The sequence below is a fragment of the Ricinus communis genome, chromosome 1 (assembly GCF_019578655.1).
Source record: "Ricinus communis isolate WT05 ecotype wild-type chromosome 1, ASM1957865v1, whole genome shotgun sequence".
Lineage (NCBI taxonomy): Eukaryota > Viridiplantae > Streptophyta > Magnoliopsida > Malpighiales > Euphorbiaceae > Ricinus > Ricinus communis.
In genome coordinates, this window is record NC_063256.1 from 11495815 (window position 1) to 11515179 (window position 19365).

Sequence of the window (19365 nt, forward strand, 5' to 3'; positions counted from 1 at the left end):
TATATCTGACTCCAATCAGCTCATCCCTGTGTTAACTGTGTGATTGGCTTGAAATCTTCTACTTTCACAAGAAGAATAAGAATACAGAGCACATATAAGACTGTCGATTAAAAGAAATCAAAGGGAAGGACCCATCTGCGACAAACCAAACAAGTTTTTCTGAAGGGCCACTTTTTGCAGCCATGGAAGCTAGACTACACTTTGCAGTTCTGCTATCTCTCCAACTCATAACAGTTTGTTCATGCAAAGACGCCATAACCATAAACCAAACTTTGAGAGAAGGTGACCTCCTTGTCTCCAAAGAAAACAATTTTGCACTAGGATTTTTCAGCCCCAACAAATCAAACAATAGAACATATCTTGGAATTTGGTTTTATAAAGTACCAGTGCAAACTGTAGTATGGGTGGCCAACAGGAACAGTGCCATCAGCAAATTCTCCTCAGGGCTTCTCTCCATTAATCAACGAGGAAACCTTGTTCTTCTTACTGACAATAATACTGATCCAGTTTGGTCAACAAATGTTTCTGTAACAGCAGCAGATACTTTGGCTGCTCAGCTCTTAGATACAGGAAATTTAGTTTTGGTTCTTGGTAGGAGAATATTGTGGCAAAGCTTTGATCATCCAACAAATACTTTTATACAAGGGATGAAACTGGGGGTGAATCGAATATCAGGTATAAACTGGTTCCTCAGATCATGGAAATCAGCAGACGATCCAAGAAATGGAGACTATTCGTTTAAGCTCAACCCAAGTGGCTCGCCTCAACTTTATATATACAACGGCACAGAACATTCTTATTGGCGAACCAGTCCCTGGCCATGGAAAACATACCCTAGCTATTTACAAAATAGTTTTGTCAGGAACGAAGATGAGATAAATTTTACTGTTTATGTTCATGATGCTTCTATTATAACAAGATTAGTTCTTGATCATTCAGGATCTCTCAAGTGGCTAACGTGGCATCAAGAACAGAACCAATGGAAGGAGTTATGGTCAGCTCCTAAGGACAGGTGTGATTTATATGGACTGTGTGGTGCTAATAGCAAGTGTGATTATAACATTGTTAATCAATTTGAATGCAATTGTTTACCTGGGTATGAACCTAAGTCGCCAAAGGATTGGAATTTATGGGATGGATCAGGCGGATGTGTCAGGAAGCGACTAAATTCTTCGTCGGTTTGTGGGCATGGAGAGGGATTTATAAAAGTGGAAAGTGTTAAATTTCCTGATACCTCAGCTGCAGTTTGGGTTGACATGAGCACAAGTCTTATGGACTGTGAAAGAATATGTAAGAGCAACTGTTCCTGCTCTGCATATGCAAGCATAGATCGTTCTGAGAATGGAAGTGGTTGTTTAATATGGTATGGAGATTTAATTGATACCCGGAATTTTTTAGGTGGCATTGGAGAGCATCTATATGTACGTGTTGATGCACTAGAACTAGGTAGTGTAATTCTTTCTAATATTTCTGTTCAGTTTTTCTTTCTTTAGGAGTAATGCTGTATTTCTTTCCTACACGTACAGCTGGGAGTTTGAGAAGATCAAGCAGTTTATTGGACAAAAAGGGAATGCTGTCAATCCTAATACTCTCTGCTGTTTCAGCATGGTTTGTCCTCGTTATCATACTGATCTATTTTTGGCTTAGGATGAGGAGAAAGAAAGGGTAAGAAACAAATTTATGTCATCGTTCTCCTTCTGTAACCTCCTTTGGGAGGAAAATTGACTGTTTCCTCTGTGCTCAATATTAATGGTTTTTGTTCAATTTTGTTTTGTTAAAAGCACAAGGAAAGTGAAGAACAAGAAGAACAAAAGGCTATTTGATTCTTTAAGTGGGTCAAAATACCAGCTTGAAGGAGGAAGTGGGAGTCATCCGGACTTGGTCATTTTCAATCTCAACACCATACGTGCAGCTACTGATAATTTCTCTCCATCTAACAAGATTGGGCAAGGTGGCTTTGGGACTGTTTATAAGGTAAAGTCTCTAAATTGATATAATCTGTTTGTTTTTCTAAACTAAAGATTGGCCTTAAATTCTTGTTTAGAGTACCAAGTTTATTCTTACAACATGATTTCAGGGTCAGTTAGCTAATGGACAAGAGGTTGCAGTAAAAAGAATGTCTAAAAATTCAAGGCAGGGAATTGAAGAATTCAAAAATGAAGCCATGTTGATCGCCAAGCTCCAACACAGGAACCTTGTCAAACTTATAGGTTGCTGCATTCAGAGAAAAGAACAAATACTGATATACGAATACATGCGCAACGGAAGTTTGGACTCATTTCTTTTCAGTAAGTCCATTTGCCTATCCACTGTTTTGTTTTCTATCTCTATCTGCAGAAGATAATATTTACATAGAGTCTTGGAATTGTGTTTGTCATGTATTAGATCAAACAAGAAAGTCACAATTGGATTGGAGAAAACGCTTTGATATTATAATTGGAATTGCTCGTGGGATTTTATATCTTCATCAAGATTCAAGGTTAAAAATTATCCATAGAGATTTGAAGAGTAGCAACATACTATTGGATGTTGTGTTAAATCCAAAAATTTCAGATTTTGGTATGGCTACCGTATTTCAAAATGATGAAGTTCAAGGCAAGACAAATAGAATTGTGGGAACATAGTAAGTACATTAGTAACAATAAAATTGCAGAATTACTAACAAAACTTGGTCTTAATATCTAATAAAATATGAATGAGATCATTTGCTTTTTGTGCAGCGGATATATGTCACCAGAGTATGCAATATTTGGAAAATTCTCAGTAAAATCTGACGTTTTTAGTTTTGGGGTCATTCTATTAGAGATAATAAGTGGCAGAAAGAACAATGATTTTAGTCAAGAGGATTCTTCCCTGAGCTTGATAGGACATGTAAGTGATCAAAACTTTTTGTACCATCTTGATAGTGTAATCACTCTTGGTATTAATAATCATACAATTATTTCAGATATGGGAATTATGGAAGGAAGGCAAAGCATTGCAGATGGTTGATGCATTGTTAATAGAGTCTTTAGATCCTCAGGAAGCCATGAGATGCATTCAAGTGGGGCTGTTATGTGTTCAAGAAGATGCAATGGATAGACCAACTATGTTAGAAGTTGTTCTAATGTTGAAGAGTGACACATCTCTTCCTTCTCCAAAACAGTCTGCTTTTGTTTTTAGAGCGACTTCAAGAGATACCAGCACACCTGGAAGGGAAGTATCATACTCTATAAATGATATAACAGTTACAGAGCTCCAAACTCGCTAGCTGTCCGACAATGTACCTAAAATCTTAATAGACTGCAAATATTCCTTTGGCGTAGTCATTCCATTTTCAAAGCGTACCAAACATGCATGGTTCTGAGTTTGAACTAAGGAATTCAGTAATTATTACTTATTTTATAGTAGAGACAGGGAAGATCTTGAATGCATCTAAAGGAAAAGGGAAAGAATTCATTAACAGGGTTTGCATGTTGTAGGACTTCCAGTGTTAATATCATTACTTTTTCAGGAATTCATTTCAAAATTCTTCATAGCTAATAATTAATACTAGTTGACTAGAGAATATTTCAAATACTGTTTTAAGAATGGGTTTTGCAACTAGTTATAATAATTAAAATATAAAATCATTAAAAAAATAAATTTTTCGACCAACAGTTCTTTAGAAATGGATAATGCAGTTACATAGATTAAAGCACATTAGAATCTCAGAGAAATTATGAGTCACAAAGTTGTCTTTGTTGGTTCTTTTGGAACCAAAGATTCTTTGGTCCTTTTTGCATATTTGTTTTTGGCACTAGATTGTGTTTAGCCTTTACAGGATTGTTGATGTATTTTGAGCTGTTAATCATAGAGTCTTATGTCCAATTATTAACAGTTTTATTTATTTATTTTATAAACAATGACATTTTACATTGCATATTACAACTGTGTATGGTTCACAAGAAACCAAGGACAAAAGAAATAGATATAAAAACTATATAATCATTACACTAGTAAAGTCAAATATATAACACTTGTTTTCATTGAATTACATATTATCTCTTTCATTATAAGATACCTTAATCTATTAGTTCATAAATACTAAAGAGTATGAACTCCTGTTATGGAAAAAACTGTTGCAAAAGAGATTACAATCAATTATGTATTGCTTTCTGTATATGATTCTAAGATTACAAGTAATTTATTGTTGTTCATATATACATAATGTTTAACGGTTGCCTAAGCTCTATTCTAACGGTTGTTCTAAGGCCTATGTCAACGTCCCTTTTTTTTCAGGTAAGATAAAAGTGATCTTTCCTTCAAAGCAGGAAAGGTTGCTCCCTTTACTGGGAATCTATGAGGAAAAGCCTGTACAAGATTTCTGCTTGTACAGTCTCTGAGACTCCCTTTCTTGGTAGCCTGTGAACTTTTCTTTTTTGGTTTTCATTCTTCAACATTCCCCCTCAAGTTGGGTTCGTATAGATTTACAAAACTCATCTTGCTGAGAATGGTTTAATGATTTGTCTTGTTTGTGAATATGTCTGCTAGCTGCTCTTGACTTCTGACTTATGGTGTTTTAATTTCTCCATTTTATACTTTTTCTCTAATGAAGTGACAATCGATTTTGATGTGTTTGGTTCATTCGTGGAACACTGGGTTTGATGTGATGTGACGAGCAGCTTGGTGGTCACAGTATATTTTCATAGATCCGTTACATTCGATTTTCATGTCTTGGAGAACTTGTTTGATCCAAATGAGTTCACCGGCCATAGATGTCATGGCTCGATATTCAGCTTTTGCACTTGATCTTGCAACTACACTTTGTTTCCTGCTTTTCCATGTTACCAAGTTTCCTCCTAAAAAGGTGCAAAATCCTATATTTGATTTTTTGTCACAGCTCTCTGCCCAATCTGCATCAGAGAAACTAACTATAGTGTTAGAGTTGTTTTTCTTCATCTAAATTCCTTGACCTGGGGTGCCTATAATACCCATAATTTTCTTTTAATAATATGATAATATTAATAATAATTGATAAATGAGTTTTTATTTAAATTAATTTTACTTTATTTTTATTTGGTTTAAATTGGAATAATTTAAATGGAAATTTTAATGCTAGACAAATAAAGAAGTTATTTCTATATCCAATTAGTTTGATTTTTAGAAATTAATTAAGTAAATTCTTTGATAAATAAATTATATTTTTTGTTATTCAAATTTTTTCCCAAATGAATATATATATAAATTAAATTCTATATTTGAGAGTTATGGAAGAATTTATAAAGGATATTTTGTAAAAGAATTATTGGGGAAAAGGGCATTTTAATTAGCTAATGGTGTTAAATTTTAATTGGAAAATATTGAGCAAATTGATTAACTAAATCAATTGTGTGTTAGGACTAAATTGAAAATTTATTTTGGAATAAGGATTTAAAAGTATAATTTTACTAATATAGAGTTTTAATGAAAATTTGTATGTTTGGTATTTTTATAATTAAATATGTTGGCAAGGGTTTAAAAGCAAGGGTAAATAAGTAATTCTCTTTTTTCAATAATTCTAATTTGGCCCAAATTAAATAGTTAGGGGCTTAATTGAAAAGCTAAAAAAAAGTTGGAGGGTTAATCGAAAATTTTACAGGACGAAATTGTTGTAATTAAAAAAGTTGAGGGACTAAGTGGTAAGGAAGAAAAGTCTAGGAACTAATTGCCGATAAGGAGAGAAAGAAAAGAAAGAAGAGAAAGAAAGGAAGAAGAGGGCGTCGGGGTCGCTGGAGAGAGAGAGAGGAGGAAGAAGAGGGCGTCAGTGGCCGGCAAAGTCGGGTTGTCGGAAGAGCTAGTGCCGATGAGCTAAAGCAAAAAAAAAAAAAAAGAAAAGGGGGGCAGCGGTTGTCATTGCCGTTCCAGGTGTTCCCGATGACTAATGGCGGCGAGGTTGGTCTTGTTTTGACCGGTGAGTTGAGGGCTTCCTTTTGGGAGTGGCAGCATCGGCTTTGGTGGCTGGAGGAGGGAGTTTCGGCGAGGTGTTGGCAGCCACATTTTTTGGCTTTTCCAGCGAGCTCTAGTGAGGACTAGATGATCGGAGGGCATATCCGGACTCTCCTCAGCTCAAGCTTTCCAATGGCACTGGTTTCATGGCGATCAGACTTAGTTTAAAAATCAACGGTTGAAATCGTCCGTAAATCTCTCCAGATGATCGAGAGTAGGATCGGAAGATCAGAAGTGGAGATCGTTATCAGCGCGTTGTTTCGAGTCTGTTAGTGTGTTCGGATCGTCGAATCAGACTCCGACGGCTGGAGGCGAGTCGACCGAGCGATCAAGCGTCTCGATAATTTCTCTGGTCCATTGATTTTAGAAGTCTTTGGTAGATTACATGTTATTGAATTGTGTTGAGCATTAGAAATATTGTTAATTAAAATAATTGTTTGTCGGACTGTTTGCCTTTAGTCGTGAATTGTGATATGTGGCGGAGTCGGAAAAAATAGTAAAGTCTTGGGGACCCGACCCCCGTTAAAATAAATTATTGAATATTTGAAGTGTTTTCTGGCAGGTCCTGGACCCGTTTTACAAGGAGTAAATGTTCGTATTTTAGGGGAGGTTCTACCGATTTTTCGGTAGAATTTACCCGAGTCAAAATTTCTAGACAGTCAGTCCTAGGAATCTAGAGCTAGGGTTAATTGTCAAATGTTTCAACGTTATTGAATATTTTTTTCCTTGATTAGATAATCCATGAATTTGGCTCGCTCCACCCGAGGCATCGGAGCAGAGCTAGGAGGTCATCAAAGCTGTGAGTTAAAGTCATATGTCTGTTTACATGTGTTATACTGAGATTTTACTAGATAATTCTGATTACATGAATTAATATTTTAATAAGTTATTTTAATCGCTATATATATAAGTTTCATTCTCTGCATTATGATTTTATTGTTTCGTGTTGACTTGGGATGGGACGGCTGTAGAGCATGCTATTTGATAAGTGCACCGGTATGAATCCGGGACTGATAGCAAAAGGGTAAACTGGTAAATTTAAAAAGGTAAATTTAGGACTTGCCCTGGTTGAGCATTGCTCTCTGGGCTTAGCAGAGTATGTTTGTCGGAGTAAAGGTCATTGGTCAAGCATTGCTCTCTGGGCGCCGACTTATTTGGAAACTTAAGTGACCAGACTGGATTGAAGGACTCGGGTCGAGCTTCGCTCTCAGGGCACCAGTCTTATTGGAGTAAAAGAGTCGAAAGGCTAAGAGAGTTAGTGCTAATTAAGTGACTGAACTGGATTAAAGACCCTAGTCAAGCTTCGCTCTCTGGGCGCCAATTCTATTAGAATGAGAGAGTCGAGATGTTAGTGTTGAGATTAGGATTTTACTGAAGTACTCCGTTCCGTAGTGTGTGAAAGTTATTTTTATTTAAGCATGGCATGACACGTTTATTTTTGTATGACTTATTATTTATTTCAAATTAAATAAAGGTGTTATGGAAATGTTGTAAATATTTTTAGATATATGATTTTAACTCACTCTCGAGACTGACAGTCTCAATTTTACTGTTTTTAGATCTGTGATTGTTAGTCTTCCCCCGGCTCTTATCTAACAACCCAACTCTTTCATCATCGGGTGATGTAATTGATTTGGTATGTTTGACTTGTAAAATCTTAGATTCTCCGCAGTAGAAATAATAGACTTATCAGCTGTAATTTTATGTAGTTTCGGGTCTTGCCTAATTCTACTGGCAGACCGAATTAAATATGTAGAATTTAATGGTTAAGATAAATTGTGATATTAGTAATATTAGATAAGATTTAGTTAAGTTAGTGAGTGTCAGGCTTACTACGGGATTCAGTGGCCTTACCCCTATTCATTCCCTAGTGCTGGTCACGGGCCTACAGGTCGGGTCGTGACAGCGCCCTTGAGATAACTCAGTATCCTATCAATGGCTTCCAAATGACTGGTACGAGGAGCGTGCATGAACTGGCTTACCATACTCACTGCATATACAATATCAGGCCTGGTAACAGGTAGGTAGATTAATTTACCTACTAAGCACTGATATTGTCCTATATTAATGGTTCACCATCTTCTAAGCTGAGTCTAACATTGGTTTCCATTAGGGTGTTGCTGGTTTAGCTCCTAGTTTTACAATCTCCTTTAGTAGGTCAATGACATACTTTCTTTGGGATAGGAACAGTCCTTTTTTTGATTTTGCCATTTATTTTCTAAGGAAGTGTGATAGTTGTCAAAAACCTTTGATGTCAAATTCCCTTTTTAGGCTTTGTTTGACTTTCTTTATTTCTTGATCGTCATTCCCTATTATTATGATGTTATCAACATACACAGGGATAATAATAGTGTGTGTGTTGAATGTGTTTAACAAACATGGAAGAATCTGAGGCACATTTACTGAAGTTAATATTTAAATGCTCTTGGAGATTACTTCAATCCATAGATTGCCTTTTTCAGCTTACATACCAGAGAAGAGTTTGATGCGGATTCATGGCCAGGGAGAAGAGTATGTAGACTTCTTCTTCCAAATTGTCTTACAAAAAAGTATTTTTGACGTCCATTTGAAGTAGATTCCACCCTAGGTTGGTAGCTACTGATAGTTGGATTCGGACGGTGTTCATTTTTGCAACAGGGGTAAAGATTTCTTGATAATCAACTCCATAGGTTTGAGTGAATCATCTGGCTACTAGTCTAGCCATGTATCTTTCAACTATTGCAGCACAGTTGTCATTTATTTTATATACCCATTTGCATCCTGCGAGTTTTTGTTTGGTGGTAGCGGGATAATATTCCAGGTATCGTTTTTCTCTAGGGCTTAAAGTTCTTCTTTCATGGCCTTACACTATTTTGAGTTGGTGTTGGCTTCGTAGAAGGATATAGGTTCAATGTGTGTTATGATATTACTTAGATAGGTTCGGTATTGGTTTGAAATGGTATCATAAGAGATAAAGTGTTGGATTGGATATGATATCTTATGGGACACATAGTCCCTTAATTTTATAGGAGGCTGAGTTTGTCGAATAGATCTCCTCAAGGCGATTTCTTCTGCTTGAGGTTCTTCTTTGATTATTTCAGCTTCTCTCCCTGAAGAAATTGTCCTTAAGCTTGGGTTTGGCTCCCCCTCTGAGTGAACAACATGTTCTTAACTGCTAAAAAAAATCAGAGTTATGCAGAAATAATAGAGTGTGTGACACATGAGTGTCTATATATCCCTAGATATATAGTTTTATGAGTGGTAGGATTGTAACATTTATAACCCTTTTTTTTGGAGGAGAATCCTAAAAAGAGGGTTTTAACGGAGTTTTTATCAAACTTGTGGTGACGTTTGATGTGAACCTATGTGCCCTAATTCGATTTTCCGGCCTTTAAGGATCTCTAATGGACTGAGGTTTTTTAATGTGATGTTGGGTAACCTATTAATGAGGTATGTGGCGGTTAGGAGGGCATCCGACCAATAGATAGTAGGGATATTATTTTGAAAAAGAAGAGTTCTGGCAACATTGAAAAGATGCATGTTTTTGCATTCATAGACCCCATTTTGTTCAGGAGTATTAATGCATGTAGTTTGACGCATAATTCCTTCTCTTTTAAAAAGTTCTGAAAATTTATGGTTTATGTACTCAGTGCCATTGTCAAAGCGAAAATTTTGATTTTGCCAGCCTACTGGTTTTGGATAAAGTGAAAAAAATTCTTCAAAGCAAGAGAATACCTCATTTTTTCCTTTTAATAAGTAAACCTAGGTGGTGCGAGAATAGTCATCAATAAAAGTAACAAAATATTGGAAGTGATTATAAGATTCAACGGGGGTAGGTCCCCAAACATCAGATTGTATAAATTCAAATATTTTTTCAGAGACACTAAATGATAAAGGAAATGGCAAGCGAGTGTGTTTAGAAAATTTGCAGACTTCACAATGATTGGAATTTAAATTATAATAAAATATTTGGTTTAAAACTTTATCGGAGGGAATGCCCAAACCCCGATGCATCAACATGCCTTGATCGATCATATTTGTTGACAAAGACACTGTTTGGGGGAATTTTTGAAGTAGTATTAACCCATTTTTTAATTGTCCCTCACCAATCATCTTTCCGGTAATTCGATCTTGAAATATGACTGAAGAATGTGAGAGTATAACATTACAATTTAAATCACAAGTTATTTTTCCAATAGATAAGAGATTTGAATTAAATTCAGGTAATAACAAGATATTCTTAATATTTTTGTTAAATAATGAAGTGGTGCCGCAACCATGAATTTTGGCTTTGGTCCTATTAGCTACTGTCACATGTTGGGAATCTGCAATGGGAGCTAAATTGTGCAATTTTTTTGGATTCCATCTCATGTGATCAATGGTGCCTGAATCAATAATCCAAGCATCATGGTAGGCATTTGTAATTTTTTGGAATGAATTTAAAGAATTTGGTACCAAACCTCACCCACTAGATTGTTGCTGAACCAGGGCTTGAATCTGAGACAATAATTAGGTTAGTTGGGTTTATGTTGCTACTGGGTCGGATCTGATTTGAAAATGGGTCGGAGTCGGATCGAATCCGGGTCAGGTCAGACAGTCCGGTTGGGTCAGGAAGTCGGGTCGGGCTGTCATATAACCCTCAGCATATATCGACCCAATCTTTTCACCCTTTTCTTTAGGGTTTTCTTCTCTCCTGCTAGCCCCGCTGAAACCAAACTTCATTTCCCCTCTTCGTCCCTCAAGCACGGTTCCCCTTCTCCCACCCCCGAATCGACCGCAACTGAGGGTGCAGATGCCAACACTGATCGCGATGATGACCCTATTTTTTATAGTGGGCGCATAGTTCGGCGCTGTTTGGTCCTCCTCTTGGTCGGGTTGCTCCATGGATGTTGAGGCGTCGAGTAGTGCACGCTTGATTTTCTGCCGCATCAAAATAGAGAGAGAAGAGTTCATTAGGGTTCTCCAAGTTTCTTCTTGCTAAATATTAGCTATTACAGTGTCGATTTTTGGGAGCTCCATTGACAAGAGGATTTGAGACCTCAAGCTTTCGTAGCTTAAGCCCAATCCTCCCAGGTAAGTGTAGACTAGGTCTTGTTCTGCCCTCTTCTGTATTTCTTCTGTGTCAGTTGTTGGAGGGAGATAGTTTTATAGTTCTTCCCATCTGGTTAGAAGTTCTGTTGTATATTCTGAGCTATTTTTGGTACCTTGTGTGATTTGCAATAATTCTTGCTTGAGATTGAAAACGTGTGTGAAATTTTAGTGATGGCCATACAATCCTTTCATTTTTTCCAAATCGCCTTTGATGATTCCAAAAGCATGCAGAGCCTGGAAATTTGGGACTCCATTGTGCTGGTGAGTAGCGACATGACCATATGGTCTGTCGTTTGCCACTCTTCTATTCTTTCTGCTTCTTATTCTGTCGGGACTTCTGGCCTTTCTGGTTTAGGTTTTTGTTTTGTTCATGTGATGAAACCTAGCTTTCTTTTGCCGCTGAGGCCAATATACACAGATTTTGACCATTTAAGATAATTTTGATTGCCTTTTAGCATGATGTTGGTTAGTTTCTGTTCATTTTGAGACATGCTTGGTTTGTTTAAAAGATCTTTGAAGGTAGATGATGATCACAGGCTTATGACCTGCTCTGATACCATGTGAAAATATAGTGATTAATGATGTATTGCTTTCTGTATATGATTCTTAGATTACAAGTAACTTATTGTTGTTCATATATACATAATGTTCAACGGTTGCCTAAGCTCTATTCTAACGGTTGTCCTAAGGCCTATGTCAACATCCCTTTCTTCTTCAGATAAGGTAGAAGTGACCTTTCCTCCAAAACAGGAAAAGTTGCTCCCTTTCCTAAGAGTCTATGAGGAAAAGCATGTACAAGCTTTCTGCTTGTACAGTCTCTAAGACTCCCTTTTCTGGTAGCCTGTGAACTCTTCTTTTTTAGTTTTCATTCTTCAACACAATCTTCCAAATTCAACCTTACCATAATAAATCTTGAAGACTAACAATTTAGCAACACTAAAAGAACCAAATTTGTATGAGTCTGATATGCTTCTCTTGCCTGCAAATTCCTCATTTGTTTTCGTACCTTCAAATTCAGCTTTCTGACAATTTTCATCTCGAATTAAAAAAATGGTTTGAGACTCAAACTTTTCCAAAATCGAATTCAAACATAATAATTTCTTTGATAGCTCTCGTTAATTTATTATAAAACTCACAATGTGAGCTCTACAACATTAAAAGGACCTTTGTCGACTAAAAATACACAAAATTATTGCAATTTCTCTGTCCTTTTATGTCCTTCATTTCTTCCTTTCAGTTAGGATGTTTTACAAGCTGGTAACTATGACTAGGCAAAAGGTAAATAAATTAAAGTGACGTGGCAGTTGAATGGCATGCGTATGTAGAGAATGAATGAGAAATATTCTATCTTTGATTGCCACTTTAGCATAAATTGGTTGTACATAAAATAGAAGTTTTGGTATCAAAAAATAAAATCAAAATAATAGCACCATTTGGATATATGATCTAAAGTTGTGCACCAACAAGGCAAATTATTCGAAGAAGGCAGCAGTATGTTAAAAATAAAATAAAATAAAATTGTAATTTACGTTAGAAATGTTAGGATAAAGCTAGTATGATATGCTAAATTTTAGAAGAAAAAATAGGCTTTTAAACTTCAATTTTATTTTATTGAGTCTTTTAATTTTTATTTTATTTTATTGAACTCTTGTACTTCTAATTATGCTTGTGTTGAGGATGTAATGGTCCTTAATCAAAGTAAAAATAGAAATACAAGAGCTCAATAAATCAAATAAAAGTCTCATAAATTATGTATAAAAAGTTCTTAATAAAATTATAAATAAAAATACAATATCTCAATAAAATAAATTAAAACTTCAAAAATTAAATTAAATAAAACAGAAAAATTTAGAAATTTAATAATGGATTTTGCCATCTTAGAAGGTAAAAGTATTAATTCCTTATATAAAAATAGTTAATGTGAACCAATTATAAGAAAATACAAATTTAGAATGAAATTTGCCAATATAGAGACCCGTTAGTATTAATAAATCAAATTCAAACTTATTAATACTTAGCTCATCAGTTCACGAGCTGGTTTGTTTACGAACTTATGAATTTATTCGTGAGCTAACTTATTAATGAACTTGTATTTAAGCTCATAAATAATGCAAAATATTTGTTATTTTAATTATCTTATTTTACATATATAGATAAATATTTATTAATTATATATAAATTAACGGGTAAAAATATTTTTATTCTTATTATACAGTATAATTAATTTCTGTAGAAATATTAAATATTTAAAATTAATTGATTCAATATAATGAAATAATTATATTATTAAATAAATAAAATTTAATAAATAAAATTTAAATAAAATTTAATGAGTCAAATTTGAAATAAATTTAAATTGGTTCGAACTCAAGCTCGAGCTCGGTTTGAATTCATGCAAAGTAATAATAAATTAAGTTCAAATTTATTAAAGTTTAGGTCGGTTGACAAACCTAAGTGTGACATTATGGGCAAGCCATCTGCAGTTACGAAAGGTAGCACCAAATGGTCCGAATTTCATCTTGGTCAAAATTAATTTCAGTCAGTTTTTTTATAAATTAATATAATTTAAAAGGATAAATATTATTTAAAAGCGCTTTCAAAGAAAGGCAGTATTTAAGAAAATCATGTTTATTCAACGAAATAGTTGCTTAAATAAAAATTGAATAACAAATATTTACAAGACTAAATCACTAACACATTTGTCTGTCATATAATACTAAGTAATGATCTCTTTTAACCTATTGTCATTGATAAAAATAAAAACAAAATCTATTGTCGACACTTAAATCTTTTAGTTTTATTTTATTAAATTTTTAATATTTTATTTTATTCTATCAATTTTTTTTATTTTTATTTAAATTAAAATAAATTCTATATTTTATAAGATTTTATGTTCTATAAGATTTTAATATTTTTATTTATTTTCTTAATGGCTCCTTGATCAAAATAAAAGGAATAAAGTTTAATTTAGCTACTAATCCTATCGTTCATGTTCAATTTAGTTTTTTTTTTCAGATTTATATTTTTAATCTAAATTTTTACATATTTAGTTTAAACTAGTTATTTTTAGATAAATGAGCATAAGATTATACACTCTCTAAAAAATAAATATAATAAAAGATAAAAATAATTAATTAATTTTATTAAACATTTAAGTTATTTAAATTAAAAAATAACGGTGATATTTTAAATAATAAATAATAAAAACAACAAATTTTAATATTTGTTAATGTCTTTACTTTTTTTTTATTTTATTTTTGACAATGATGATAAAACAGGCAGCTATAAATAATAGTAATAAGGCTGATAAGAGTGATGGAGCTAAAGGTGCTTCAACAGGAATGGTGATTTCACAGTGATAATAAAAACTATTTATTAAAGTGAATCAAAAGTATTAAATGCCTTTATATAAATGTATCCTCAGATTGTGACTGAGTAAAGTGAATCAAAAGTATTAAATGCCTTCATGTAAACGTATCCTCAGAGTGCAAAAAGGAGTGGATCAATGTCCTCTAATATGGAAGTTGTTTCGAAGTTAGCTGCTTGGCTTAAAAGCAGCAAGCAACAACGGCCTTTCAGCCATTGCGCGCTAGCTTGTAGCTTAGGGGTAGAATGGGCATATACTTCATTATGGGTGTAACGGAGAGAGGAATTCTCTTTCCAAAAGAGGGATTGGTAGTCAAAGTTTTCAAAAAAGATTAAAATCAGCCATCAAATTAGATTTTATTCTTAAAAAAAATATACAAAAGCAAATTAAAATGAATAATTAAGAAATTAAATAATAAGACTGGGAAAACATATATTTTGCATCGAAGGACAAAAAGAAAAGGAAAAATGAAAAGCCATCAGGTGGTTAACAGTAAAACTGTAAATCCTGGGAATTCAACAATTTGACTACAGCGCATACCACTTTTGAATAAATAAATTGACTCATCTCTAAACTCTGTCATTCACTTCAGATTTTCTAATTTCATAGATACCCACCATTCACCTAACTTTGACCCGAAATAACTTTTAACATTTTTATTATTGATTTTTTCTCAAAATTTATAAAATTTATTTATCAATTTAAAATATATATGCATTGAATAAATGAAATTAATTTAAATTTATTTAAAATTAATTATAACTAAATTGAAAAATATAAAATTTATAAATAATTTCGAATTAATTTATCGGTGTATTATATAACACTAAAATATTACATTCACTTTTATTATTTTTTTCTATGTATTTATTTCAAATGAAATAAATTACTTAATAAATTTTAATTGAGCATAGCATAAAAAAAATGCATAGTACATATGTAACTATAAATTTAAACAGTAGAAAGTTTATATTTAGTATATGTTCTGATTTTTACAATAAATTAATTATTAGATATTATATAACTTTAAATAAGATTTAATATACATTAATTATCTAATACTAAAAAATAAAATATTTATATATTTATATATATATAACTATGATGTGTGATAGGTTCGTAAACTATATTATTGTAAAAGTTATAATATTAAAATACTTTATTAATTGATATGTAATATAATATCTAATAAAAATATTTAATTATGTTATATTTTTTTTAATAGGAGATTTTGTGTTATTATATATTTTATAAGTTTAATGGACCACTAATTTTTAAATAAATCTAATCGTTAAATCTCATACAACTATTAAATATATATTTTTTTAAATAATCCATTGCTAGCACTAAGTTTTATAACATTAGAAGAATTTAATAAATTTTTTTTATGTTGTTTGATATATTGGCTTAGATATATTAATAATAGAGTTAAAATGAGTTACTTGAATTTAAATTATTTCAAAATTTGTATCTGTACAATATATAATAAAATATAATAATTTAAATATATATATATCACTCACGCCTAAAAAAGGATATGCGAGAAAATAAAAAATAAAAAATTCAAAGCAAGGACCTATATACTGAACGAGCAAATACGTGGTCCAAGCAAGTTTTTCTTAAGGCCACTTTTTGCAGCCATGGAAGCTAGACTTAAGTTTGCAGTTCTTCTAACTCTCCAACTCATAACAGTTTGTTCCTGCAAAGACGCCATAACCATAAACCAAACTTTGAGAGAAGGTGACCTCCTTGTCTCCAAAGAAAACAATTTTGCACTAGGATTTTTCAGCCCCAACAAATCAAACTATCGATATCTTGGAATTTGGTTTTACAAAATACCAGTGCAAACCGTAGTATGGGTAGCCAACAGGAACAATCCCATCAGCAGATCCTCCTCAGGAGTTCTCTCCATTAATCAACAAGGAAACCTTGTTCTCTTTACTGACAAGAATATTAATCCAGTTTGGTCCACCAATGTTTCTGTAAAAGCAACGGGTACTTTGGCTGCTGAGCTCTTAGATACAGGAAATTTAGTTTTGGTTCTTGGTAGGAAAATATTGTGGCAAAGCTTTGATCAACCGACAAATACTGTAATACAAGGAATGAAACTGGGACTGAGTCGGATATCAGGTGTAAATTGGTTCCTCAGATCATGGAAATCAGCAGAAGATCCAAGAAATGGAGACTATTCGTTTAAGCTCCATGCAAGTGGCTCGCCACAATTCTATATATACAAGGGCAAAAAGCATTATTATTGGCGATCTGATCCCTGGCCATGGAAAAAATACGACAGCTATTTGCAGCATAGTTTTGTTAAAAATGATGATGAGATATATTATACTTTTTTCGTTCATGATGCTTCTGTTTTAACAAGAATAGTTCTTGATCATTCAGGATTTCTCATGTTTCTAATGTGGCATCAAGAACATAACCAATGGAAGGTGTTCTGGTCAACTCCTAAGGATAGTTGTGAAAAATATGGAGTGTGCGGTGCTAATAGCAAATGTGATTACAACATTCTTAATCGATTTGAATGCAATTGTTTACCTGGGTATGAACCCAAGTCACCCAAGGACTGGAATTTAAGAGATGGATCAAGCGGATGTGTCAGGAAGCGACTGAATTCTTTGTCGGTTTGCCAACATGGAGAAGGATTTATGAGAGTGGAAAATGTTAAAATCCCTGATACCAAAGCTGCAGTTTTGGTTGACATAAGCACAAGTCTTATGGAGTGTGAACGAATATGTAAGAGCAACTGTTCCTGCTCTGCATATGCAAGCATATATATTTCTGAGAATGGAAGTGGTTGTTTAACATGGTACGGTGAATTAAATGATACCAGAAATTATTTAGGTGGCACTGGCAATGATGTATTTGTACGTGTTGATGCACTAGAACTAGGTAGTGTAATTCTTTCTAATATTTCTGTTCAGTTTTTCTTTCTTTAGGAGTAATGCTTTATATCTTTCCTACTCGTACAGCTGGGAGTGTGAGAAAATCAAGCAGTTTATTTGACAAAAAGAGAGTGCTGTCAGTCCTAATACTCTCTGCTGTTTCAGCATGGTTTGTCCTCGTTATCATACTGATCTATTTTTGGCTTAGGATGAGGAGAAAGAAAGGGTAAGAAACAAATTTATGTTATCGTTCTCCTTCTGTAACCTCCTTTGGCAGCAAAATTGAATGTTTCATCTGTGCTCAATATTAATGGTTTTTGTTCAATTTTGTTTTGTTAAAGCACAAGGAAAGTGAAGAACAAGAAGAACAGAAGGCTATTTGATTCTTTAAGTGGGTCAAAATACCAGCTTGAAGGAGGAAGTGAGAGTCATCCGGACTTGGTCATTTTCAATTTCAACACCATACGTGCAGCTACTGATAATTTCTCTCCATCAAACAAGATTGGGCAAGGTGGCTTTGGGACTGTTTATAAGGTAAAATCTCTAAATTGATATAATCTGTATGTTTTTCTAAACTAAAGATTGGCCTTAAACTCTTGTTTAGAGTACCAAGTTTATTCTTACAACATGATTTCAGGGTCAGTTAGCTAATGGACAAGAGGTTGCAGTAAAAAGAATGTCTAAAAATTCAAGGCAGGGAATTGAAGAATTCAAAAATGAAGTCATGTTGATCGCCAAGCTTCAGCACAGGAACCTTGTCAAACTTATAGGTTGCTGCGTTCAGAGAAAAGAACAAATACTGATATACGAATACATGCCCAACGGAAGTTTGGATTCATTTCTTTTTAGTAAGTCCATTTGCCTATCCACTGTCTTGTTTTCTATCTCTATCTGCAGAAGATAATATTTACATAGAGTTTCGGAATTGTGTTTGTCATGTATTAGATCAAACAAGAAAATCACAATTGGATTGGAGAAAACGCTTTGATATTATAATTGGAATTGCTCGTGGGATTTTATATCTTCATCAAGACTCGAGGTTAACAATTATCCATAGAGATTTGAAGAGCAGCAACATACTATTGGATGTTGTGTTAAATCCAAAAATTTCAGATTTTGGTACGGCTACGGTATTTCAAAATGATCAAGTTCAAGGCGAGACAAATAGAATTGTGGGAACATAGTAAGTACATTAGTAACAATAAAATTGCAGAATTCTAACAAAACTTGGTCTGAATATCTAATAAAATATGAACGAGACCATTTGTTTTTTGTGCAGCGGATATATGTCACCGGAGTATGCAATATTTGGAAAATTCTCAGTAAAATCTGACGTTTTTAGTTTTGGGGTTATTCTATTAGAGGTAATAAGTGGCAGAAAGAACAATGATTTTAGTCAAGAGGATTCTTCCCTGAGCTTGATAGGACATGTAAGTGATCAAAACTTTTTGTACCATCTTGATAGTGTAATCACTCTTGGTATTAATAATCATACAATTATTTCAGATATGGGAATTATGGAAGGAAGGCAAAGCATTGCAGATGGTTGATGCATTGTTAATAGAGTCTTTAGATCCTCAGGAAGCCATGAGATGCATTCAAGTGGGGCTGTTATGTGTTCAAGAAGATGCAATGGATAGACCAACTATGTTAGAAGTTGTTCTAATGTTGAAGAGTGACACATCTCTTCCTTCTCCAAAACAGTCTGCTTTTGTTTTTAGAGCGACTTCAAGAGATACCAGCACACCTGGAAGGGAAGTATCATACTCTATAAATGATATAACAGTTACAGAGCTCCAAACTCGCTAGCTATCTGTCAATGTTCCGAAATGTTAATAGTGTACAGTAAAATCTTTCTATTTTTATAGTCATACGTTTAAAATTAAATAAAATCTATGATGACGAAGAAGTTACAAGTTAGTGAAAATTTGAATGCTAAATTTTTTTATATTTAATATTTAATTTTATTGGTGAAATGATAGAATTTAGAGGTAAAAAACATAAATATCTTATCATTATTATATAAATAAATTTAATGACATAATATAATATTATAACAAAATATAGTATAACATATATTTTTTAAAA

At 33.4% G+C, this 19365-nt stretch overlaps 3 protein-coding genes across 5 annotated transcripts; 2 read left to right on the forward strand and 1 right to left on the reverse strand.

The window, feature by feature from the left end:
- On the forward strand, positions 1-3442 carry LOC8286400 (G-type lectin S-receptor-like serine/threonine-protein kinase RKS1). Of its 3 annotated transcripts, none has more exons than XM_002524848.4 (7): positions 1-1446; positions 1527-1665; positions 1782-1974; positions 2078-2288; positions 2386-2623; positions 2721-2871; positions 2948-3442. In XM_002524848.4, the coding sequence occupies exons 1-7, from the start codon at positions 183-185 to the stop codon at positions 3248-3250; spliced, it is 2499 nt and encodes an 832-aa protein (XP_002524894.2). In that variant the 5' UTR covers positions 1-182; the 3' UTR covers positions 3251-3442. The 3 variants fall into 3 exon arrangements, with proteins under 3 accessions (XP_002524894.2, XP_048236016.1, XP_048236018.1); XM_048380059.1 differs by having other exon boundaries at positions 1283-1421; positions 2948-3413; XM_048380061.1 differs by lacking the exons at positions 1-1446; positions 1527-1665; positions 1782-1974; positions 2386-2623 and having other exon boundaries at positions 2149-2288; positions 2948-3413.
- Positions 3443-4602: 1160 nt separating this feature from the next.
- Positions 4603-10809, reverse strand: LOC125369751. Its single transcript, XM_048372721.1, has 2 exons — positions 10521-10809; positions 4603-4874 (listed from the first exon to the last, which is right to left on the reverse strand). Exons 1-2 carry the CDS (start codon positions 10807-10809, stop codon positions 4603-4605), a joined length of 561 nt encoding a protein of 186 aa, XP_048228678.1.
- Positions 10810-15673: 4864 nt separating this feature from the next.
- Positions 15674-19204, forward strand: LOC8286398 (G-type lectin S-receptor-like serine/threonine-protein kinase At1g11410). Its single transcript, XM_025158394.2, has 7 exons — positions 15674-17284; positions 17365-17503; positions 17619-17811; positions 17915-18125; positions 18223-18460; positions 18557-18707; positions 18784-19204. Exons 1-7 carry the CDS (start codon positions 16024-16026, stop codon positions 19084-19086), a joined length of 2496 nt encoding a protein of 831 aa, XP_025014162.2. The 5' UTR covers positions 15674-16023; the 3' UTR covers positions 19087-19204.
- Positions 19205-19365: the final 161 nt, after the last annotated feature.